This window comes from Pelophylax lessonae (genome assembly GCF_965119305.1).
Source record: "Pelophylax lessonae genome assembly, chromosome: 2".
Classification (NCBI taxonomy): domain Eukaryota; kingdom Metazoa; phylum Chordata; class Amphibia; order Anura; family Ranidae; genus Pelophylax; species Pelophylax lessonae.
In genome coordinates, this window is record NC_138769.1 from 293678565 (window position 1) to 293704847 (window position 26283).

Below are 26283 nucleotides of genomic sequence, written 5' to 3' on the forward strand. Positions count from 1 at the left end.
TGTTGTCTATCACAACATGGCGGAAGTCAGAGACTCTTCCGCTCTGACAAATCCATCCTCAGTATTTGCGTTCCACCAACTCGAGTGGGGCTGTAAAGACACTCGGCGCATGCGCAGTAGCAGCTTGTCAGCACGTGTGTAGATATGCCCAAGCAGCGCAGCTCCCGGGGCTCGGCTCCCCGTCATGCGGCGCTGGCCGACCAGATCCTACAAGATGGGGCGGTCAGAGTCACGAATAGAAGCAAGAAAAGAGGGCAAGGGGACGAGGACACGCAGGAGGAGAGCTATGTGGACGAGAAGCTGTCACGGAAGATTCTGGAGCAGGCCCGGCTACAGCAGGAAGAACTGGAGGCCGAGCATGGACCGGGAAGGCAGGACGCTAAGCAGAAGACAACTGTCCTCGGTATGGCCTAGTCCATGTACTACTGATCGCCTCTAGTTATCCCATCACTCATCTCTTCAGAAAAGTACTTTTATTTCAGTGTAGGGGGGTGCTTAGAAGTATATAGTGTCTGTCCTCTCCAGGAGACATTCCACCATTGTCAGAGACTTAAAGTTCCAGTCATTTAAAGCAGAGCTCCACCCAAAAGTGGAACTTTCGCTCATTTGCTTCCTCCCCCCCCTCCGGTGCCACATGGGCACCTTTCAGGGGGGAACAGGTACCTGTTTTTTACAGGTACTATTCCCCACTTCCGGGAGACGGTGCCGCGGCGCCCTCCCTCTGAAGTTTGCACCCCCCTCCTTCCCCCGCCACCGAGCCAATCTGAATGCGCACTTCGCGCATGCGCAGTAGGGACCCGCCCGTGAAGCCGCAAGGCTTCACTGCCGGGTTGTCTGACCAGCAATGGCGGCGGCAGCACCCGACAGCCGATGGAAACATCGGCTGCGGTGCCGACATCGCTGGACTCCAGGAGGCTTCACTGCCGGGCTGTCTGACCAGCAATGGCGGCGGCAGCACCCGACAGCCGATGGAAACATCGGCTGCAGTGCTGACATCGCTGGACTCCAGGACAGGTTTTGGCCATTCACCGCTACGTTACTTTAATGGACAGTTGCGCGACAATGTACCCAAAGAAAATTGATGTCTTTTTTTCCCCACAAATAGAGCTTTATTTTGGTGGGACTTAATCACCTGTGCGATTTATTTTTTTTATTTTTTGCGCTATAAACAAAAAAAGCGACAATTCTGGAGAAAAAAAAAAAAAAAAAAAATATATATATATATATATATATATATATATATATATATATATATATATATATATATATATATATATTTTTTTTTTTTCATATTCTGCTATAAAACATTCCTAATAAAAAAAGTAAACTAATTATTTCATCATTTTATGCCAGTTTGTATTCTGCTACATATTTTTGGTAAAAAAAAGAAATCCCAATAAGTGAATATTGATTGGTTTGCGCAAAAGTTATCACATCTACAAACTAGGGGAAAGATTTGTCATTTTTTATTTTGTACTAGTAATGGCGGTGATCTGCAATTTTTAGCGGGATTGCAGCGGACAGATCGGAACCCTAACTGACATTTTTGACACTTTTGAGATGACCAGTGACATTACTACAGTAATCGGTGCTAAAAATATGCAGTTACTGTAATGATACTGGCAGGGAAGGGGTTAATCCAGGGGTGGTCAAAGGGTTTAGTGTGAGCCTAGGGGAGTGTTTTCTAACTGTATGGGGGAGGGACTTGTGAAATGAACACAGAGACCTGTGATCCAGGTGCTCTGTGTTCATTCCAGAGAGACAAACGGTCTGTGGTGTTTACAACAGCAGACCGTCGTCTTCTCTCAGCGGGTGTCCGGCGGCAATCGCGGTCGCAGGTCTCGTGGATCGGCTTCACTGCTTTCTAATGGGGGCTGAGAGAGGACGACGGGCAGCTTTTGTAAACACAGCAGACAGTTGTTCTCTCGGAAATGATCACAGTGCGCCTGTGATCCTCCTATATAATCAGTATATCTGCAGCGGGCTGTCAGCAAGTGGTTAATAAAAACAACCTTTCCTTTTCAGTCTGCAGCCACTGTAGTTTTCTGTAAAATGCAATATGGCAACCTGCAGACGTTCTCTACACGATTGGAGTACAGAACGCCCCCAGAAATGTAATTTCCTACTTGTTTGACTCAATGATTTTCTCCAAAGTCTGCATGAAGATACAAGTCAGATTTTCAGCTCCCCCTGTAATAGGTATTTCAGTGAGCTACTCCCTAAAAGGTTAATATTTCTAAAGGGATGCACATACTGCAACTTTTCTCAAAACACTGAGAGTTTACCAGCTGATTATAACAAATCAGACCCTTTCATTCAGAATCCATATCCAAATGATGTGAGACAAACCGCTTGAACCAGGTAGGAATCTGCAAAGTTTTCTAAAATCCCTTCAATGTACAAAGATCACCCAGAGGGGATTGTTTTGGAGGTTTTTTTCCAGCAAAAGTGGAGGTACTCTATTAAGTGGAACTATAATGGTCTGACATCCGCAAAGGGTCCCAGTCTTCAGTTGTCTTGGCTGGTGTTGGATGACGTAACTCCTGTGTTGGTCATCTTGGTACACAAGGACGGTGTTGCCAATGTACATTTTTGAGCCGTGCATGCGCAGCTCAGTTTACATAGCACAGAGGACAAAGCAAGTAGGTTTATTTTATTGCAGAGAAGACATTGCAAGTCACTTCTGTGATTAAAAGCTTGCAAGAAGGCACTTTAATTCTGCCTTTAGTCCCATTTTTATTACCTGGCTGCCATGATGATCTAGCAGCTTTAGTACCCTCTAGTGATGCACCGAAATGAAAATTCTGGGCCGAAACTGAAACCGAAACTGCAGGATGCCCTTGGCCGAAAACCAAAAATGACTTTTTCCCCCAAATTTTTTTTAAAATAGATAGAAGAGAGGCATACACCAAAAACAGGCAGCGACGTACACCTGTCGCTGCCACCCTGTCACAGTATATGTACTGTGATGGATTGGCAAGAGGTTAATTGAATTACCAATGGTATTTGTATTATGCAGCATGAGGGGGTTAATGTATTGCCACTGCTGTGCATTAGTGACCGACCAGTGGCAGTTAATTAACCCCTTTGTGCTGCATTAGTGCAACCAGTATCAGTGTTAATTAACACTGGTTGCACTGATACTGGTTGCACTAATGCAGCACAAAGAGGTTAATTAACTGCCACTTGTCAGTCACTAATGCATCAGTGACCACCAGTGGCAATACATTAACCCCTCATGCTGCATAATACTAATACAATTGGTAAGCTGCCTCAGCTCCCCCCCCCCCTCTGGCTCAGCGTCCCTCCCCATCCCAACGATTCAATCTCCTACTCACTCTGCTGAGTGCTCCTCCGGTGCCCTTCATTCAAAAGAAGCGCCTCTGGCCGGCGGCCCGCCTCCCGGTGATGTCACTACTACGATGTGTGTATGAATGAAGTGACACACCGGGTGGGAGGATGGGCGAGTGGCCGCTAATAACTATAACTATGTGAGCCTTCACTTCACTGTCAGCGGGACTGTGTGTGAATGAACTGACCTGACACCGGGCGGGGGGAGCGGCCGCTAATAACTATAACTATGTGAGCCTTCACCTCCCTGTCAGCGGAGATACATGCCTGACAGGGAGGTGAAGCGCTCGCATAGTTACAGCTATTAGCGGCCGCTCCCCCTGCCCTCCAGCCCGGTGTCAGGTCAGTTCATTCACACACAGTCCCACTGACAGTGAAGTGAAGGCTCTCATAGTTATATCGATTAGCGGCCGCTCGCCCGCCCTCCTGCCCGGTATGACACTAAATTCATACACACATCGTAGTAGTAGGGACGTCATTGAGAGGTGGGCGGCCAGCCAGAGGCGGGACTTTTAAAACGTGCGCTGCGCCCTCCTTCTTCCTCACGGCGGCTATTAATTTCGGCATTGTTAACCCATTATCGGCCGAAATGGGATAGGCTAATTTTCGGCCGATAATTCGGCCGAAAATTTCGGTGCATCCCTAGTACCCTCCAGTACCCTGGGTTACTGATTTTGCCTCAAATTCAACCTGAACTCTTGTTCTGCAAACTTATTCTATTCTTGTTTCAGTAAAAACACTACAGATATATATGTGGTCTGTAGGTCCAATTCCACTTTAAAGAAAGCCTGGTACCTGGCGGTCATGCTAATCCAATGGCTAAGAGCTGAGCTCTTCGTCTGGATGAGAAAAAAAAATTACCCTTGCAGTGGGATCTGCTCATTTTATAGTGGTTCTAAGGGCCCAAAAGGTGTGTGTGTGTGTTGTGTTTTTTTGTTTTTTTTTTCCTTATTGCATTCTAAGCACTAAGGTGAAAAGCCTTGTGAGTAGGGCTGCAACTAATGATTATTTTAATAATCGATTAGTCTATGGGTGACTTCACTTCCCAGGCATTTCCCAGCCGTTGGCTGTCTCTTCCACATAACATCCGATGTTGGAGACTGGACTGGATTGGCTACAGAAAATGTATACTGATTTTTGCTTTACAGGGTTAGATAGATTAGTCTTAGAATGTGTTTGCCGTTAGATTTAGAGATCGTTTTTGGCTGAACTTTCACTTAAAAAAAAAAAAAAGTGTTAACTGGACTGTATTATAATATAATCCATGACAGATATAGGCAAGTCGCTTGATGCAATCTACCTGCACCTGTTGTCACAAAGACATATTTAATAGCCGTAGCATGATTTGTATATCGCCTGTTATGTTGGGGTTAAAAAATAAAAATTAGCAATTTTATAGTATAAAAACAGCAAATATTCACTACTGAACAGGGTTAATTTAAACTTTGAAACTGTGGAAGTAATGATGTGTGTATGTATAATAGAATATATATATATATATATCTCTATCCTATACATAAGTATACCCAGACGCAGGATATACAAGGTATTTTAACTGGGAGTCAGACATGAAGGGTGGAGGGGGTATATAAATCTTTTATATTAAAGCATAAGTTCACCTTTTTTAAAAAGGATAGGTGGGGAGCTGGTCATGGAGGTTTCTACCTTAATGCATTAGGGTAAAAAAAACTTCTGCTCCTGCCCATGACTACATCTCCCATGAGGCATTACTCCTCACATTCACAAGCACTTACATGTATGAAGGGTGTGCGGCACTGTTTTTCCTAACATGTAAACAATGCATTCTGTATGCAAGCCAACGAATCGATTATGAAAATGGTTAACTATTTGAAAATTCATTTGTCAATTAGTTGTCCCCCCCCCCCCCCCCCCCGAAATGTAAGTGCAGCATGTAAGAAAGCTTTGTCTTTAGTTCCACTTTACATTATGCATTTGTTGGTATTTTACAGTCATTACTCTTTTTGGTAAAAAGCAATCATTTGCTCTCTGATCTGAACTTTTTTTTTTTCCTTGCGTGTAGAATATAAGAGTAAAGCTGAAAATTCAGACTCGGAGGATGAGGAATGGCCCTCCTTAGAGAAAGCTGCGTCTATGGATGCAGCAACCTATAATGAACATGTGGAGGTGAACCCTGAAGATGAGAAGGCAATTGCAATGTTCATGAGTAAAAACCCTCCAGTGAGGTGAGAACCCTTAACCACTTCTGGACCGGAAGGAATTGCTTCCTAATGACCAGGCCATATTTCGTGATTCGGCACTGCATTACTTTAACGGACAATTGCGCGGTCGTGTGACACTGTACCTAAATAAAATTGATGTCCTTTTTTTCCTACAAATAGAGCTTTCTTTTGGGGCTATTTCATCACCTCCGATATTTTTTTTTTTTTTTTCTTTGCGCTATAAACAAAAAAAGAGCGACGATTCTGGAAAAAAAACATTTTTCACATTCTGCTATATAACATTCCCCCAAAAAATTATTAAAAATCTAAATTTTTTTTTAACATTTTAGGCCAATTTGTTTTCTGCTACATATTTTTGGTAAAAAAAAAATCGCAATAAGCGTATTTTGATTAGTTTGCGCAAAAGTTATTGTGTCTACTAACTACGGGAAAGATTTGTAATTTTTCTTGTGTTTTTTTTTTTTTTTTGCAGGACTGCGACATTGCAGCGGACAGATCGGTACCCCTGATTAACATTTTTGACACTTTTTTTGGGGGGGACCAGTAAAAATTACTACAGTAATCAGTGCTAAAGATATGTACTGTTACTGTAATAATGACACTGGCAGGGAAGGGGTTAACACTGTGGGTGATCAAGGGGTTAAATGTGCACCTAGGGGTGTGTTTCTAACTGTGGGGGGGTGTGGCTTGTGAAATGATCATAGAGACCTGTGTTCCTATATAGCAGGATCACAGGCGCTCTGTGATCATTCCAGGGAGAAGAACAGTCAGCTGTGTTTATAACAGCTGCCCGTCCTTCTTTCTCAGTGGGGGAACGATCGCGGGTGTCAGGCGGCAATCGGAGCCGCCTGCCCCTTGCATCGGAGTCCCCGCTAACGAGTGGGGGCAGGAGCACGGTGGCGTGCGCTTGCCCCTAGCTGCAGGCGTATATGTCGGTTTGCGCAGGAGCGGCTACCTGCCGCAGTATAACTGCAGCAGGCGGTTTGCAACCGGTTAAAAAAATAAAAATAAAATAATCGTAAAATCTATTTAAAATTTACTGTTGAAGAACACGGATTCCTGGGGAAGATTTATAATCTCCTGTTTTATCACATTTATGCCACATTGGCGATATTTGTACAGCATCACGTTCATTTGTATATTATAACCATTTGAGGACACGTCTCTTGGTATCCTAAGGCTGGCCATACACTATACAATTTTCTTGTTCAACTCTCCTTTAGATTTACCAAAACCATGTAATATAGGGTCAAAGCTAAACACTTTTAATTTGTATGCAGTCAGGCAGGCCCTTGCACTACATAGTTTAAGGTAAATCTAAAGGAAATTGAATAAGAAAATTGTATAGTGTATGGCCAGCCTAAGGGTGGTTCACACCACAATTCCCGCTTTTCTGCATGCATGTTTTTAATGTGTTCGTGTGTTTATGATGCCTTTTTTTCCAATCTTATTTTTTTTTTTCTTTTTTTTTTTTTTCATCTTTAGAACATTTTTAAGTGTTTTTTGCCCCATTCCATAAAGAAAAAATGCAGCATGTTCCACTATTGACTGTACTAGAACGTACTGCACTGGTATAAACTAGGACCTTCGGAATACATGGAAAACCCTGTGCATGCATTTTTAATGCAGATTAAAAAAGCACTGCACTTGGTTTGAACCAGCCCATAGCACGTGAAGTTTGTGAGACATTTACTCAGACAACAGAGGGTTGTAGTCAATGGAGAACATTCAGAACAAGGTCATGTTACCAGTGGGGTACCTCAGGGATCTGTACTGGGACCAATTTTGTTTAATATCTTCATAAGTGATATTGCAAAAGGCCTCGATGGTAAGGTTTGTCTTTTTGCTCATGACACAAAGATATGTAACAGGGTTAATGTTCCTGGAGGGAAACGCCAAATGGAAAAGGGTTTAGGAAAACTAGAAGAATGGTCAGAACTCTGGCAACTGAAATTTAATGTGGATAAGTGCAAGATAATGCACCTGGGACGTAAAAACCCAAGGGCAGAATATAGAATATTTGACACAGTCCTGACCTCAGTATCTGAGGAAAGGGATTTAGGAGTAATTATTTCAGAAGACTTAAAGGTGGGAAGACAATGTAATAGAGCATCACGAAATGCCAGCAGAATGCTTGGATGTATAGGGAGAGGTATAAGCAGTAGAAAGAGAGAAGTGCTTATGCCGCTGTACAGAACACTGGTGAGACCTCACTTGGAGTATTGTGCGCAGTACTGGAGGCCATATCTCCAGAAGGATATAGATACTCTAGAGAGAGTTCAGAGAAGAGCTACTAAACTAGTACATGGATTGCAGGAAAAAACTTACCAGGAAAGGTTAAAGGACCTTTAACATGTATAGCTTGGAAGAAAGAAGAGACAGAGGGGATATGATAGAAACTTTTAAATAACCTTCCTGCAGAAGTGGTAGCTGCAAATACAGTAAAGGAGTTTAAGCATGCATGGGATAGGCATAAGGCTATCCTTCATATAAGATAGGGCCAGGGACTATTCATAGGATTCAGATATATTGGGCAGACTAGATGGGCCAAATGGTTCTTATCTGCCGACACATTCTATGTTTCTATGTTACTCAGTGGTTGTAAACTTCAGTTTTTTACTTGTACCTATAGGTAAGCCTATCATAGGACTTGCCTATAGGTACTGTAAATATCTCCTAAATGTGCACGGTTTAGGAGATATTTACTATATATAAATATATAATATATGCATCTGATGACGTAATTGGCGCATGCGCTGTGAAGAAACAGCCACCTGGGCCGTTCCTTTAGAATCCTGTGTGATAAACATGCGCAGGAGTTACCGTCACACTCTGGAGTCTGCGGACCCGGAAAAAAGATGGAAGCTGCCTCGTTTTCAGGTAAGTTTCACATAATGTACTAGTATGCGATGCATACTAGCATATTATGCCTTTACCTTGCAGGTCAGAAAAAAAAAAAGGCACCCAGTGGTTTACAACAGCTTTGGAGCAATACTATGATTATCTACCATTGCTGACTTGTTTTTGGATACTTTGAGGTCACTGATGAAGAACAGGTAAGAGTATCAGTGCTTCTGGGTGTTGAAGGTGAGCATCTCAGAAAGTATTGAAACCACTGGATCAGCATGAAAGCCAACAATAGCCAATAGACACAGACTCCAAAGCACATATGAAACATTGCCTGACGTTTCTCAGATGTTTTCAAGTTCAACTTTTGCACCAAGCCCCATTTCTTTGATGTAGTTGTTTTGTGGCTGTTGCATACAGCTGCAGCAGCACCATAATGGCAACAACAAAAAAGAATGGTAATGACAGTCTAAGTATTAATGTTTTTGTAGCATATGATCTCATAATGGGTATCCTCTTTGCTGTTTTGTAGACGGACTCTTGCTGACATAATCATGGATAAAATAACAGAGAAGCAAACAGAAGTGGAAACGGTGATGTCGGAGGTTTCTGGAAGACCAATGCCACAGTTGGACCCTCGAGTGTTAGAAGTGTATAAGGGAGTAAAGGAGGTGTGAATTCCAAAAAAATTTAAAGCAAAACTAAACCTTCCAATACTCCCCTCCAGTGATGTGATGCCCATGCAAGTGCCCTCACAGGCACTGACCTCTTTTCTCTGGCTTTGGCCATTTTGGTTTGCTGGGCCAGGATGATGTAACTCTTGTACATGTGCACAGGAGTTCTTCCGTCCCAGCACTGAAAGATGCCGAGAATATACACTCGGTGTACAGTCTAATGCACTTCATGAGGTTAAAGGCAATAATCCTTCCCACTTGCAAGTTTTTCAGTTCAGGGACGCTTCATTTTAGCCTGTTGCCACCTGTGTAACACTCCCACACGCTACACACATACATCACTGGGTGACCAATGTTTTTTGTACTGAGACACCGAGTTCCCAACACCGAGACCAAGCTGTCAAAGACAGCTCTTGATCTCTGTTAAGAATCGGTAGCCGCCAGGACTGGCTTGCAAATTATGTGACCACTGTGACAGCTAATTCTTCCCACCCCCTTGGTATTCAGAACCTTTTAACCCTTACTTTGCCAGAGCCATATTTGCGTTTTTTGCACATATGTTTAATAAATTATTTAAGGCCTGAAGATTACACAAAACCCCCAAATATTATATTTTTTCTGAAAGCAGACAAACTGGAGAATAAAATAATGGTAGTTCCAATTTCTCTTTCTTCCACCAATAGACGTAGCTGCTGCTTTAACAATTTCTGGACCAGAAGATTTTCCCCCTTAATGACCAGGCCCTATTTTGCGATTTGCCACTATGTTACTTTAATGGACGCTGCACCCAAATAAAATTGACGTCCTTTTTTTCTCACAAATAGAGCTTTCTTTTGGTGGTATTTGATTACCTGTGCTATTTTTTTTTTCGCTATAAACAAAAAAAAGTGACAATTTTGAAAAAAAAAAATTTAGGCCAATTTGTTTTCTGCTACATATTTTTGGTAAAAAAAAAAAAATCGCAATAAGCGTATTTTGATTGGTTTGCGCAAACGTTATTGCATTTACAAACTACAGGAAAGATTTATGTAATTTTTATTGTTTTTTTTTTTCCTAGTAATTAGTAATGGCGGCGATCTGTAATTTTTAGCGGGACTACGACATTGCAGGGGACAGATCGGACCCCTAACTGACACTTTTGGGGATACCAGTGACATTACTACAGTAATTGGTGCTAAAAATATGCACTGTTACTGTAATAATGCTATTGGCAGGGAAGGGGTTAATACTGTTGGTGATCAAGGGGCTAAATGTGACCTTAGGGGAGTGATTCTGTGGGGGGGTTGGGCTTGTGAGATGATCAGAGACATGCGATCCTATATAGCAGGATCACATGGTCTCTGTGATCATTGCAGGGAGAAGGACGGACGGCTGTGTTTACATCAGCCGACCGTCCTCCTCCCTCAGCGGGGAGAGATTGCTGGTGTCAGGCAGCAATCGGAGCCCACTAGCTCCTCCCAGACAAATTACGTATATATACGTGATTCTCCCTCTAGGTGCCACTCTGCCACGGTTTATATACAGTAAGCGGTCGGCAAGTGGTTAAATCAGACGGCTGGGTAATAAGCCCCTCCTACTAGGAGTGACCAGGTAGAGCCAAAGGCTTTGACAACACGCCCAGTGGGGCGGGGTCCGTGGGTTATTACCGCTGGCCTCACCGTTGCATTTTCAGTTTCAGCTCCCTGCTGGGACCTTTTTGTCCTAGCTCCGTTTTAAAAGTTTTAAAGGGAACCTTTTTTTTTATTTATTTTTTATTTTATTTTTTGTTGCTGCTGACTCCAGTTCCTGTGGAATACCGGCTGGGTTTCGTACTGGCTATATGGAGAGCCTTACGGTCTCCCAGTTTGTGCCAGCGAGTGCTTGCAGACCATAGCTCCGCGCTGGGTCTCCATAGCGACTATAGTCTCATGGACGGGGGACTGGCCTGCGGGTGAAGCACCCCGCTGGGACACACACACCTGGCATTCCAGTGTCGCAGCGTGCCCCTTGGCCGACAACGCCCTCTCTGCGGTGCAGAGGCAGTCTGTCAGTCAGGATGGACGCCCACCCTCAGCAGCGTGGTCCAGTAAGTACAGTCCCCCCGTCCCCCCATCTGGTCGTCTGGTTAGCGGGCCTGGGGCGGACGTGGGCTCCTCCATAGGTGATTAGGACCCTCAGGTACCCATACCTCCTACCACCCTCCTCCACTATGAGGGGTCACCTGGGACCTTCCCCTCCTACCCTGGGCTCCGGATCCCCAGGACACTTTTACTGGGGGTCCCCTACGTATGTCGTTTCAGGTGCTATACCGGGTAGTGGACAATGGGGGGGGGAGGCCTTGGAGGGGGGTACATGGTTGCGCCTCATACCACTACCTTTGGGGGGGGGGGGGGTTTTCATCTGCCGTGATGACCCCCACCATGGCCTCCAGGCTTGTTAGTAGAGTAGGCCTCAATAGGCCCAAGGTCACGTGCTCATCGGTGCGAAGCCACCATTTTGCCGTGGCCTGCAGCCTTAACAGGCCTCCGCAGCCTGCCTGGGTATCCCTATCACTGTATTGCCGGTGGCCATTTTGCTGAAGCCAGAGACAAAACAGCACAGGAGCTTCTGGCTCTTGTGGGCAGGGGCGTTTCCTTCTACCTTCTCTTCTCCATGCTGCTTATGGACCTTGCTGTGCTCTCCATGTGGTAACTACTCTAGAGGAGTTTAATTACCCTGGCCTTCACCTTTTCATCTTCAGAGGGGTTTCAGGCCTTTAGGGGGCTTAGGATTATCGCCCGGAGTAGTGCTGCGTGCATCGCAATCACCTCTTAAAGGCGCAGTGCACACCAGTAGCGGCGGACTTGCTGGGACCTGTGGTGCCTTTGTAACCTCACTTAGCCTCAGGGGCGTTAATATTTGGTGATTGGGCGCTGATTGCTCCCTCTTAGGCCATTGCTCCTGTTTATAGGAGAAGCTTCTGTTTATAACCCCTTGCGGTGCAGGTTTCCCCGTTTCCCTGTCTGCTCTTTACATTCTTACTGTGCAATCCTACTGTTTGGCCATATGTCTAACACGGATTCCCCAAGTTTGTCTGCGACCCCGCCCGATGTATCATTGGGGCCCGCTTCTGATTCTCATGATGTGACTTTGTCTGTGATTCAAGAAATGTGCAGAAAAATGGACAAAGTTATTGCGGCAGCATTTACTAAGAACGGCCCTCGCCTGTCTCATCTCAGACCTCCGATTCTGAGGCCGATATGGTCGCCGGCGACGCAGACCCCTTCTTGGAGGATGCGTCCCCTCATTCAGACTTTTCTGATGCGGAAGAGGATGTTTCCACACCTGCCTTGGTACAGGAAAAGGTGCTGGTAGATGCTTTGATATCCTCAATGAGGGACACCCTAAAAATCAAAGATGCGATTTTTAAATCGCAAAGAGCCTTGGTATCCTTTGGATCCCTTAGGGCAAAGAAATAGGCCAAGGTTTTCCCATTTCCCGAAGTCTTGGTGGAGGAACAATGGCGGCGACCTAATTGCACGCTTGCAATTCCCAAACGTTTGGTTAGACGCTACCCGTTTGAGGAAGAGATCTTACGCAAATGGACGGTCCCCCCTCAGGTGGACTCCCAGATATGCTGTATTCACAAGGCTACGGTTTTACCGGTGGCAGAATCCTCACCTCTCCCTAATCCGGTTGACAGACGTATTGAGGTCTTATGCTGACACCTGTATACGGTAGTGGGATCTATTATCAGGCCTGCCCTGACTACCATTCTGGTCTCTCAGACTGTTTGAATGGGTAAAGGCTCTGAGAGAGGCACTGACGGTAACCCCGTTACCGTCATCTACCCTGGAACTCGCTGACCAATTATCGCAGACTCTGCAATTTGCATGCGATGCTACCTTGACGTTCTTCCGCTCGCGGTCAGAGCGTCAGTGGCAAGTTTGCTCATCAGATGTGCGATCTGGCCTTAAGTCCTGGTCGGCCGACCAGGCTTCTAAGAAGCTTTTGGCGGATCTTCCCTTTCAGGGTGACCGCCTTTTTGGTTCCTCCTTGGATGACTTGATCAAGACGGTCACTGGGGGAAAGAGCACACTCCTTACTCGACTAAGGGGGAAGTCTCCCTCGCGTAACCGAGGTTCTTCCTTTACAGCCCAGAAGCGTCTGGTTTTCTGCGACATGGTCGCAAAAAAAAAAAAAAAAGCAGACTTCAGGCGGAAAAGGATTCTGGAAACGGTGGGCTGGTAAGCAGAAATCCTCTGCCCCCAGCACCTGCAAGCAGACCCCTTCTGCCTGAAGGGGTGCCCCCACCCACTTGGGGTGGGGGCACCCCTTCAGGCCCACGTCCACCCACGTGGGGGGACGTCTGTTTCTTCCCGGATCCTTGGACCTCACTGTTGCACGACAGGTGGGTCCACAAGGTAATTCAGTCCGGGTACAAGATAGTTTTGTTCCCGTCCGCCAGACAGAATTTTTTCCCTCCAATTTTCAGCTGTCCCCAGACCGCCTTGCGGGGCTGTAGGAAGCGGTTCGGCATCTGCTGTCACAAGGCGTGATTGTACCAGTTCCTCATCGGGAAAGCTTTCGAGGGTTCTATTCGAACCGGTTTACCTTTCCACGGAAGGAGGGCAAATTGCTACCGATCTTGGACCTCAAAACTCTGAACCGCTTTGTGAGTGTCCAGAAATTTCTCATGGAGTCCCTGTGGTCAGTGGTGGCATTCTTGCATCAGGGGGACCTGCTGGCCTCGAGCGATATCAAGGATGCCTATCTCCATGTCCCTCTTTGCCAGGGTCATCGATTCCTCCGCTTCGCGGTGGGCAAGGACCATTTTCAATTTGTGGCGTTACCATTTGGTCTCGCCTCTGCTCCCAGGGTCTTCACCAAGGTGTTAGCCCCTATCCTGGCTCTGCTACGACAGAGAGGAATAGCGATTCTGGAGTACCTGGACAATCTTCTCCGAGCGGACTCGTCTGTGACATTGGAACAGGATTTGGAGGTGACCATTCACACTCTGAAGCAGTTCGGTTGGAATCTCAACCTTCAGAAATCTGCCCTGGTTCAAACAACCAGACTGGAGTATCTAAGGATGATCCTAGATTCAGCTTCGGCAAAGGTATTTCTACTTCCTGTGAAGTTACAGAAGTTAAGGGAAGTGATTCTGTCGCTGCTGGCTTGCGACCTGGTGTCTCAGGTCATCTATGCAAGTGCTGGGCCTGATGGTGTCCTTCGAGGCAATACCATAGGCTTAGGCCCACACGAGACTTTTGCAACAGGAGATCCTTGTCAAATGGGACAAGGATCCTCTATCCCTGGACAGTCTGATCCGTTAGAGTCTGAGATCCAAGGACTCTCTGAATTGGTGGCTCAGCTCTCCGAATCTTCTCCACGGGGAATCCTCCCTTCCAGTATTCTGGGTAGTTGGTGACGACGGATGCCTGTCTGACCGGTTGGGGGGAGCTGGGCACCCTGAATGTTCAAGGGACCTGGACGTTGGAAGAGTCCAAGCTTCCGATCAACGTTCTGGAACGTTGAGAGCAATCAAGTTGAGCCTGTTCTACTGGACGGACAATTTCAAGGGGTGTTCTGTCCAAGCGAGTCCAGTCTGACAATGTCACTGCCGTGGCATATGTCAATCATCAGGAGGGCACCAGGAGTGCCGTGGCGGCTCTGGAGGTAGCTGATATCCTGAGCTGGGCAGAGGACTACGTCCCTGCCCTATCCGCCGTGTACATTCCTGGCGTAGACAGTTGGCAGGCAGACTACCAGAGTCATCAAACCCTGGATCAGGGAGATTGGTCCCCGCATCCACAGGTGTTCCTCCAGCTGTGTCTCCGGTGGGGAACCCTGGATGTGGACCTGTTCGCCTCCAGACAAAACAAAGGTTTCAAAGTTTGTGGCTCGATCCAGAGATCCTCTGACTGATGCAGTAGACACCCTGGTGGCTCCTCTGGAGCCAGTACGGGCTAATTTATGCGTTTCCTCCACTGAAACTTTTATCTCGCCTGCTGCGCAGGGTCGAGTTGAAGGGGGATTCTGGTAATTCTGGTGGCTCCTGATTAGCCCCGGAGATCCTGGTACGCCGACGTGATCTTCCATCCTACTTTACAGTCGCTGGCTTTAACGGCTTGGCTGTTGAGAGAAAGGTGTTAAAGGACAGGGGTCTGTCCAATTCTGTGAATCCCTACCTTATTCAAGGCTAGGAAGTCCACTTATCAGAAGATTTATCATTGTACGTGGAAAGCGTACATTGCTTGGTGTGAATCGCTGAAGCTAAATTCTAGATCCTTTGCTACCAGCAAGATCCTGACCTTTCTACAGAAAGGGGTTTACCAACGTTTAGCGTTGGGCACTCTTAAGTGTCAGATCTCGGCCTTGACAGTGTACTTCCAACACCCTTTGGCTACGCACTCTTTGATTCGTACGTTTCTTCAGGGTGTTTTCCATTTGACTAAACCCCCCCCCCAGGAGGTCTCCCTTACCGGTTCTTCAGAAATTTCCTTTAGAGGACATGAGACACATTTCCTTGCTCGCCTTGTTGCAGAAAGTTGTTTTGGTAGCTATCACCTCCGCGCGCAGGGTTTCTGAACTAGTGGCGCTATCTTGCCGCTCTCCTTATCTGGTAATACACAGGGATAAGGTAGTGTTCCGGCCTAATCCGTCATTTCTTCTTAAGGTGGTTTTAGACTTCCATCTGAAAGAAGACATAGTGCTTCCGTCACTCTGTCCAAAACCTTCACATCCAAAGGAAATTGCCTTGCATTGCTTGGATGTGGTTCGGGCGATATGGGTGTATCTGAAGACTGAGTCCTTTCGTAAGTCGGACTTTCTGTTTGTGAATACGGATGGACCCCGTAAGGGTCAGGCTGCATCTGCGGCGACCATCTCTCGATGGATCAGACAGACGGTGGTGAAGGCGTATTCTCTTAAGGGCAAGGTTCCTCCTTTCCCTGTCAGGGCTCACTCAACACGGGCCTTGAGTGCCTCTTGGGCTTTCCACCACCAGACGTCAGTGATGCAGGTTTGCTAGGTGGCCACTTGGTCGTCTGTACATATGTTCACCAAGTTTTACAGAGTGAATGTGTTGGCATCCTCGGATGCATCCTTTGACCGCAAGGTTTTGCAGGCCGCAATTTAAGGAGCAGTCTACATTTCCTTCTCCTTTGTCTACAATTGAGCCCCAGTTGTTGCTTGATTGGGCTCCATCTTATATGGTTGGCTATGTTTGCCGTGGGAATTGCATTCTTTTAAGTTTGTCCTTTCCCCACCCCTCAGTGGTTACTGCTTTTGGATGTCCCATCCGTCTATGATTTAAAGCAGCAGGATTCTGGATTTTACGGTAAGTAAAAAAATCCCCTTTTTTTTTTTTTTTTTTTTTGTCCCCCATTATTACCTCAAAGGTCTAGGAAAATTCAGTAAAAAAAACACACCAAAGTAAATTTTAGGGCAAACAAACGCAATAAACTACCCAAATTATTGCTAAAACATAAGAAACGAGGTTGCGCCGAGTAAATAGATACCCAACATGTCAAGCCTTAAATTTGTGTGCGCCCGTGAAATGGCGACCACATTCAGTACCCTATATTTTCTGTAGGCTATGCTTCAAAAGCCCCCTATAGGTCATCAGTTTAGTGTTGCTGAGGAGGTCTAGTGCTAGAATTATTGCTCTCATTCCGGCATGCGCAGCGATATGTACCGTGTATCGCAATTAACGTTTTCACGCGTAGGCTCCCCGACGCATGCGTATATTTAGGGGTGGGGGGCCCTAATTTTTTGGTGGGGAATTTTATATGCTTGGGTGTAACTTTATTTTAAAAAATGTTTATATATATATATATATATATATATATATTTTATTATTATTATTTATATAATTTTATTATTTTTTTTTTTTTTTTTCTTAGTGTTACTAAACCCAGGACCCTGCATTTCACTATATCTGGACTCCCACAGTACTGAGCCCCCCCAGCCACTGGAACTTGCCATTTTGGTCTCGGTGCAAGCGGAGCCTGGAAAACATGACGGGCATCGGTCCCGGGGGTGTGTGTGAGCAAACGGGCTTTTACCTGACAGGCAGGAGTCTGCCTGTCAGTTTCACACACAATCCCACTGGCTGCAGCCACCAGATTGTGTGTGAAATCCCCCAGATGTCAGGTCTGTACGATGTATGGACCAGGCAGGTAAAGAATTAAAGGGACCCTGGAGAGAGGTTAAAGAAAATGGCATTATGAGTTTTGTAGGAACATGCATTTTTTTTTTTTTTTTTTTTTTTAAGATTTGCATTAATGTAATTTTCTATTTTTAGGTTCTTTCAACCTATCGTAGTGGCAAGCTCCCTAAAGCCTTTAAAATAGTTCCAGCCCTAGCAAATTGGGAACAGATCCTGTATATTACAGAGCCTGAGACCTGGACTGCTGCAGCCATGTATCAGGCCACGCGGTATGTGTTTTTTGTATAAACATCCAAACCACATTTTTTTTCATTAATATTGAGTTATGTCTAGATCTAATGTACTGTTTCTTATGATCCTACCAGCATCTTCTCATCTAACTTGACAGAACGTATGGCACAACGCTTCTACAACCTTGTTCTGCTTCCACGTGTGCGAGATGACATTGCTGAATACAAGCGCCTTAATTTTCATCTTTACATGGCTCTGAAAAAAGCATTATTCAAGCCTGGTGCCTGGTTTAAAGGTACTGTATGTTTACAAAGAAGCCTTTGTATGAAGGTTGAACCAGTAGCAATATTTCAAGTTTTGCATGACAGGAGAGTGTCATCGGCTCAATGGTACTGGTTCACACAGCTCCGGGGCGACCGCGGTTTGCACTGGAAAAGGGTCCTGTGTGTCTTTTTGGGTCTGTTTCAGGAGCGAACTCAGGCAAAAATTCAGACCTGATTCGCACCTGAAAGGGTGAACAGACAGGCAGCCCCAGGCACAAACCCACGGCCGCATCAGTGTAAACCCGGCCCTATTGTTTAATTTTCAAACCTTAGTGCAGAAATGACATTTGTAAGCTGATCGTAAGCCTTTGGGATGGGGCTTTTCGGCACACTTTCATTTATCCATTCCAAATGTTTAGTAACTGAGTGATAGGCTTCTGTTTTGTGATTATCCGTTACAGTGGTAGGAAGTTTTTAGTTTTAATTTTTAAAAATCTAAAAACAATAAATGCTAACGCTGTGCTTTTCACACACCATTCTCTAAAAGCCTTTACCCAGTATGTTTGTTACTGTGTACTCTGGTCATTTATTAGGAGTGTCTAAAAATGTCTGCAGTCATGATACCTAGATGCCATGGACTTTGCAGGATGTACATAAATATGGTAGAAAAACATCAAATCAAAGTCCAAATTTTTCCTTTTAGGTTGCTTATGTATCATATCATGTGAGAAAAAATACCAAATAAAGCTGCTTTTGTTTTTAAGGAATCCTCATACCACTTTGTGAGTCTGGGACATGCACCTTGAGAGAAGCTGTGATTATTGGAAGTATTCTTACAAAATGCTCCATCCCTGTACTTCACTCCAGGTACCTGCCTTAATTCTTAGCCAGATGACTAGAGACAGTAAAACAATGAATCTGTACTCATCCTAAACATGTAATAGTACTTGCATAGTTGCCATTTGCAGTAACTAATGCATAATGTAAGTAAACAAAGACGGTTTTTAGGCATTGTTTCAGATGGACTAGAGCTTGAATAGGACTAGAGCAAGCTTTAGCAAAGCATTTGTTACCCACTTATGGACCAGGCCTATTTCTGACACTTGTTGTTTAAGTTAAAATCAGTATTTCTTTGCTAGAAAATTACTTAGAACCCCCAAACATTATATATATTAGTGCCTTGCGAAAGTATTCGGCCCCCTTGAACTTTGACCTTTTGCCACATTTCAGGCTTCAAACATAATTTTTTGTGAAGAATCAACAAGTGGGACACAATCATGAAGTGGAACGAAATTTATTGGATATTTCAAACTTTAACAAATAACTGAAAAATTGGACGTGCAAAATTATTCAGCCCCCTTAATTTAATACTTTTGTAGCGCCACCTTTTGCTGCGATTACAGCTGTAAGTCGCTTGGGGTATGTCTCTATCAGTTTTGCACATCGAGAGACTGAAATTTTTGCCCATTCCTCCTTGCAAAACAGCTCGAGCTCAGTGAGGTTGTATGGAGAGCGTTTGTGAACAGTAGTTTTCAGTTCTTTCCACAGATTCTCGATTGGATTCAGGTCTGGACTTTGACTTGGCCATTCTAACACCTGGATATGTTTATTTGTGAACCATTCCATTGTAGATTTTGCTTTGTTTTGGATCATTGTCTTGTTAGAAGACAAATCTCTGTCCCAGTCTCAGGTCTTTTGCAGACTCCATCAGGTTTTCTTCCAGAATGGTCCTGTATTTGGCTCCATCCATCTTCCCATCAATTTTAACCATCTTCCCTGTCCCTGCTGAAGAAAAGCAGACCCAAATCATGATGCTGCCACCAGCATGTTTGAGGTGTTTTTTTTTTTTTTACCTTCATGCATAGAAAAAAAAGTTGAGACTTTAGAATCACTTTAACCACTTGCCGACCGCCGCAAGTACATATACTGCGGCGGTCAGCCCCTCACAGGCAAAGTGACGTACCGGTACGTCACTAGCCTGTGAGGCTCTGGGGCGCGCTCCCGGACCCCCCCCCCCCCGCGTGTCACTCGGCAATCGTCGATGGAGAGGGAGAAAGGCAGGCGACTAGTGTAAACAAGCCATCTGTCCTCCCCTGTGTAGAAACAGTGATCATACGGTGTACTGTGAAGGACCGTTGATCACTGTTCCTACAGCAAAAGCCACAGCCAATCACAGTTAAAATCACGCCCCTAGGGACACACACCACCCCTCCCTCTCAAAAAAAGTTAACCCCTTCACTACCAGTGTCATTTTGCAGTAACAGTGCATATGTATAGCACTGATTACTGTAGTAATGTCACTGGTAACCCCAAAAGTGTCAAAAATGTCAGTCAAGGGTCCGATCTGTCCGCCCCAATGTCGCAGTCCCGCAAAAAAAAAAAATCACAGATCGCCGCCATTATAAAAAACAACAAAAATTACAAATCTTTCCCTTTGTTAGTAAACGCGATAACTTTTGCGCAAACCAGTCAAAATACGCTTTTTGCAATAATTTTTTATTTTTTTTAACCAAACATATGTAGCATAAAACAAATTGGCCGAAAATGTTAAAAAAATTTGATTTTTCCATTTTTTTGGGGGGGAGGGGGGGGGGGGTTTCATATAAAAAAATTTGAAAAATATTGTTATTTTTGCAAAATTGTCGCTCATTTTTTGTTTATAGCGCATGATCAAAAAAATCGCACAGGTGATCAAATACCACCAAAAGAAAGCTCTGTTTGTGGGGAAAAAAAGGACGTCAAATTCGTTTAGGTACAGCGTCGCACGACCGCGCAATTGTCCGTTAAAGTCACGCAGTGCCGAATCGCAAAATACCCCCTGGTCAGGAAGGGGGTAAAATCTTCCGGGGCTTAAGTGATTAAGCTTTAGGTCTTCAAAGAAAAAAAAGGCAGTCCCGATATGAAGTTGTTAAACCTAGTGTATCAGATGTATATTTTTAGTTAAATACACTCAAATTTACTAATTTTAGTACACACAAACACTATATAGCAGGGGTCTTCAAACTATGGCCCTCCAGCTGTTCAGGAACTAAAATTCCCATTATGCCCAGTCTTGCCTGTGAATGTCAGAGTTTTACAATGCCTTCATGGGATGTGTAGTTTGAAGATGACTGCTATATAGTTATTTTTTAAATGTAGGTGATGTTGTGCCTAGGATATGCCTCCCAATTGCACATGCCCATAAAACTGCAAAAAATACAGACTAATATTGTCCATAGGTGACAATTTTAAAGCTTTTACAGAGTTAACTGTAAACGGCCATAGAATGTTTGTTTGCTCTTCAGCTTTCACGACAATAATGGTGCATATGTCCATATTTACGTTATCATATGTGCACAGAAGTGTTCAGAGCTCATAACTAGGGATACACCGATTTTATGTTTTTTTCAGGACTGATACCGATCTATTGGTTGCAACGTATCGGCCAATATTTTGTACATCCTTTGTCAGGGTCCGAGACTAGTCTTCTCCTCCTCCAACTATTAGGTGGTGATGCCCATGCAAGGGTAAAATGATGTCACCTAGCATAATTCCATTTCAAAATGTTATTGAATATGCCACTCTCATAATGTACAAAAGATCTAAGCAATTCCACATTACCAGATCTTCATCTCTCACCCAGTTGGTGAAAGATGAAGCGGTATCGGGTGGGTGGGAGCTGGTGAGGGACAGAGCGGTATTGAGTGGATACTGAACGGAGCGGTATCACCCGGGTATCACTTACGGCAAGTGGGTGAGAGATGCAGATCTGCTAATGTGGAATTGCTTATATCTTTTGTACATTATGTGAGTGGCATATTTAATAACAACATTTCTAAACGGAATTATGCTATGTGACATAATTTTACCCTTACATGAGCAATACAGGCGATCCCCGGGTTACAAACATCTGACTTATGCCCCGTACACACGTGCAGATTATCTGCAGACTTTTGTCTGCAGACTTACCTTTTCTATGTAGTGCAAGGGCCTGCCGGATTGAATACAAATTGAAAGTGTTTAGGTTTGACCTCATATTATATGGTTTTGGTAAGTCTGCAGACAAAAGTCTGCAGATAATCTGCACGTGTGTATGGGGCATTACAAATTACTCCTACTTACAAACGGAGAGAGACAACAGGAAGTGAGGAGAAATCTATCCATAGGAAGAGAATTTCACTCCTGTAAGAGTTCTCATGGGAAAATGGTGTCTCAACTGAAGCTTTATCTAAGTTTCCACATCAACCCAAAATTTTCAAAATTCAGTTGTCACAGGGACAGAAAGTGAGGTGTGAAATCTTCTGCACAGGGGCATAGACAGCAAAACAAATGGTACAGGGTGTTAACCATTCCTTATGCTATCCAAAAAACGTAAAAATGTGTTCTTTTGGCTGTAGCTACACTTAAAAAAATGTACCTGTTCTGACTCAAAATTCGACTTAAGAACAAACCTACAGACCCGATCATGTTTGTAACCCGGGGACTGCCTGTATTTGGAATATCAGTAATATCGGCCATTTCTGGGACCGGTCCCGATATATCTGCAAAAGTGAATATCGGCCCGCCGCTAATCAGCCGATCCCTACTCATAACTAAACAGGTGCAATCAGCCAGTGATACTTGCCATGGAGGTCTTGGGCACCCAGGAGTGACCTAAAAGTGCAGGACACAAGGGGGAGGGGGGGCAGCACTTTTTGCTACATATAGATGCAATCAAGCAGCTTTGGAGTTGTTGTTTATTCTGTTTGCAATGGAATCATCTAAGATTTAAGTTGACCCTTATGGCAGATTATATATTTGTGGGGTTCTGGAGTATTGAAAGCATTTTCCCACATGGATTTATCAAATCCGCTTGACAGATTCTTCTGATGCAACTATTCAATCTTTATAACATGTCATCAAATGTTATATCCACACTCTGTTTTCCCAGTTTTGCAAAGTTTAATTTCCAATTCTTTTACCTCTACTTTTTCTAGTGCTGCAATGCTGAAGATAGCAGAGATGGAATATAATGGAGCTAATAGTATTTTCCTGAGACTGTTGATTGATAAAAAGTATGCTCTTCCCTTCCGAGTGCTTGATGCCCTTATCTTCCACTTTCTGGCCTTCCGCTCAGACCGGAGAGAGCTCCCTGTGTTGTGGCATCAAAGTCTTCTCACACTTTGTCAGAGGTACAAGGAAGATATGTCATCAGAACAAAAGGAGGCTTTACTTGAACTTTTGAGAGTCCACAACCACCCTCAAATATGTAATGAAATTCGCCGTGAGCTGATAAACTCTAAATCCAGAGATGTAGAGGTCACAACACCCATGGGCATGGACTGAAACCTCAGTGTGGAGCAAGCGTGCCTCTATGAGCTATTAGAGTATGTACTCAGAAGTCTTTTATTTCAGTCTTTGATATGTATTTAATCTTCCTACATTTTACCTGTTAACCATGTAACTGGTTGGCACTGTTTTACTAGTTTCCTGCTTTAGAAATCCAAAACTTTGAAGTTCTATTTCTGCTGGCTTTTGTCCTTCACAGTCAAGCTAGTAGGAAGCAGATGAGAAAATGTCTTTCATTTTGTTTTTAATCCTCTTGTTTTGTCCAGAGACCAAACAACTAGAAAGTTGGACTGCAAACTGAATTAAGCTGCAGGAATTGATTTAAAGTATTAATACTTATTCATGACTGAGTAAAGGATAAAAATACCAAATTATAATTGTGTTTGCGTTTTTTTTTTTTTTTACCAGTTAATATTCTTGCTTTTTAGAACCATCTGTATGCATGCAGCCTGTGTTGTGAATTATTTATAGAGGGCAGTAGTATTGTACAGGTTTGCAGTTCAGATCATAGCAAAATCTCCCCCCAAAAAGTTGATTTTTTTTTTTTTTTTTTATGTTTACCTATTTTAATATGCTTGATACATATTTTAAAAGGTTTAGCTATGACTAAAATTCTAAGATCTTGAATTTAATGTTATGTATAATTAGAGCAACTCCACTTTTGTGTGGGGGGGAAAAAGAAAAACATATCTCCTGTAGGCTTGTGACGGTATCAGATTTTCATGCTGCGATTAATTGATTAGGGTTTTGCCACGGTATACGGTATTATCACGGTATTCTATTATTAAATTTAAATTATTAAATTTCCACCTCACTTCAATTTCATTGCTGAATTTAGGGGCTTTGGTTCACTTATGCACATTATTATATAGTCAGTACAGACTCTGTGAACCAGGCCTAAAATAGGTCATCAAGCAGTGTCTGGCCTACCTGGTGATAACTGGCGCTCGGCTCCGATCCGATGGCCTGGTCATTAAGAGGGCAAATCTTTGTGGTCCAGAAGTGGTTAAACCTGCAGGAGGACCGGTGTTTTTATCTATTAATGACTTTACTATTGCTTTAGGCCTGGTTCACATGTATGCGGGTTGGTGGTTCACATGTATGCGGGTTGGCGGTTCACATGTATGCAGGTTGGCGGCCCACATTAGCACAGGCATAGCAGGCCATTGATTTGAACGGGCTGCTATGGCCCTTATTTTCCGCAGAAAAAAGGTGCATGCAGCATTTTTTTAAAATTCAGTGGCCTTGAAATCCATCCTGCTTTTGCACCATGCGACTAACCTGCAGTTCCTGCTCTGGCAAGCTTTCTGCATTTTTTGTATACGTGGGCACGGCATTTAAAAACAGTTTGCGTGTGCAGCAACGGCAGGTAAGTCGCATGGTGCAAAAGAAGGATGGATTTCATGGCCACTGCATTTTTTTAAATTCTGCATGCACCTTTTTTCAGCTGAAAACGCAGGCATAGCAGCTCAAGCCCATTCACATCAATGGGCTGCTATGCCTGTACAAATGTGGGCCCCCAACCCGCATACATGTGAACCAGGCCTAAAGCAATAGTAAAGTCATTAATTGGTTAAACCTGCAGGAGGACCGGTGTTTTTATCTATTAATGACTTTACTATTGCTTTAGGCCTGGTTCACATGTATGCGGGTTGGGGGCCTCCTTTCTCTGAAGATAGCCAATAGGCGGAAACGCGTCAGACAGGAGGCGTGCCGTCACCACGTCGCTCGGGACCCGGGCTGCAGCCGGACCCAAGCTATACAGGAATGAATCCCTCATCGCTCCATAATACTAATGCGGAGTTTTTTCTGATATCATGTAAGTGCAATATATTTTTAATAAAGTACACCTATAAGGGTAATGCACTATAGCAGTATTCTTTTTACATGTTATACTGGAATGCAACGATCTTTCCAAACGCTTTGAACAAGCGGCTGTCAGTGCCATCTGAATACAAGGTCTGATTCGTCTGAGAGCTGCGTAACAGTATCTGGTATCCATATCCATCAGAGGCTGTCAATACCAACTGGATACAGAGACACACTTGTTTGAGAGGAGTATAACAACGCATGTTATCTCTATCCATCTGGTAAGAAGCCCAGCGGGCCACTTTGAACGCACGGTGGGGATCACCATTGTTTGATTTTAGAGCACTGGGATCGTTTAATTTTGCTAAGGAGAGCACTTACTTTATTCCGTCCGGTAAGGAGGAATTCCAACAGGTGGAGGGAATTCAAGTCACCATTTGTTTTCAACACCATCTGTCACTTATCACATCACTGAAGATTGTTTAATATCGACACGTTGGTGTCTTGGGACTTTTTTCTTTATACACTATTGTATATTGTACACATTGCACCCATATTCTTTGTTTGATTTTGAAGGTGTATAATTTATTGGTTGCAAATTATTGCACAGTTATCTAGATATAGCGCACCACTTCATCACACATTTAATTACATTTTTATCTGGGAGCAGCATATCACTGATCAGCGCACTTTTCTTTCACACATATATATATTAGAGCTGCACGATTATGGCCAAAATGAGAATCACGATTTTTTTTAGCTTGGAATAAAGATCACGATTCTCTCACGATTCTCTGTGTAACAAAAAAAAAAAAAATTGATTACTGTTACGTTTTTTTTTTTTTTTTTTTTTATTCATTAAAATCTATTAATTGCGTTTGAAAGACTGCTGCGCAAATACAGTGTGACATAAAATATTACAACAATCGCCATTTTTTTTCTGTAGGGTCTCTGCTAAAAAAATATATAAAATGTTTGGGGGTTCTAAGTACTTTTCTAGCAAAAAAAAAACTGATTTTAACTTGCAAGCAACAAGTGTCAGAAAAAGGTCTAGTCTTTAAGAGGTTAAACTTCCTTTCTCCCTGGCAGAGGGAAGGAAAAGATACAATGTAATCATTTTTGTTTATAGTTACTGGTGTTAGCTGTGTGAGTGAATGAGTCATCCAGCTCACTGAAATGTATCAATTCACAAGTCAGACCCAGGAGCAGAGAAACTCGGTATTTTAAAAATGCCACAATAACAATACCGTGGCTATGCAATACCGCGATATATCGAATTACCGAAAACCGGCATATGTCTAATCTCCTGATCAATGTACATTGCAGGGATTTTAACAAACTTTGTTGTAGATTCCTCCCTTTTGTTGCTCTGAAGAAATAGCTGTTTCACTATGTCCTTTGGGTACTAACTCTGAATGGGAGTGTGTGATTCATTATAATCAGCTGATGCACAATCACTGGGAAATTAA

At 43.8% G+C, this 26283-nt stretch overlaps 1 protein-coding gene across 1 annotated transcript; it reads left to right on the forward strand.

Annotated features, from left to right (window-relative positions):
* The first annotated feature begins 103 nt into the window (after positions 1-103).
* Positions 104-23131, forward strand: BYSL (bystin like). The gene is made up of 7 exons (XM_082246783.1): positions 104-403; positions 5393-5555; positions 8932-9070; positions 17340-17473; positions 17570-17730; positions 18463-18565; positions 22654-23131. The coding sequence occupies exons 1-7, from the start codon at positions 145-147 to the stop codon at positions 23000-23002; spliced, it is 1308 nt and encodes a 435-aa protein (XP_082102909.1). The 5' UTR covers positions 104-144; the 3' UTR covers positions 23003-23131.
* Positions 23132-26283: the final 3152 nt, after the last annotated feature.

What these genes read in the sequence shown, in the direction of transcription:
- BYSL (XM_082246783.1), top strand. Translation starts at nt 145, where the DNA reads ATGCCCAAGCAGCGCAGCTCCCGGGGCTCGGCTCCCCGTCATGCGGCG. An exon ending in GCCTGGTGCCTGGTTTAAAG is followed by an intron (nt 17,731 to 18,462) that starts GTACTGTATGTT and finishes TTTGTTTTTAAG; the next exon opens with GAATCCTCATACCACTTTGT. An exon ending in ATCCCTGTACTTCACTCCAG is followed by an intron (nt 18,566 to 22,653) that starts GTACCTGCCTTA and finishes TACTTTTTCTAG; the next exon opens with TGCTGCAATGCTGAAGATAG.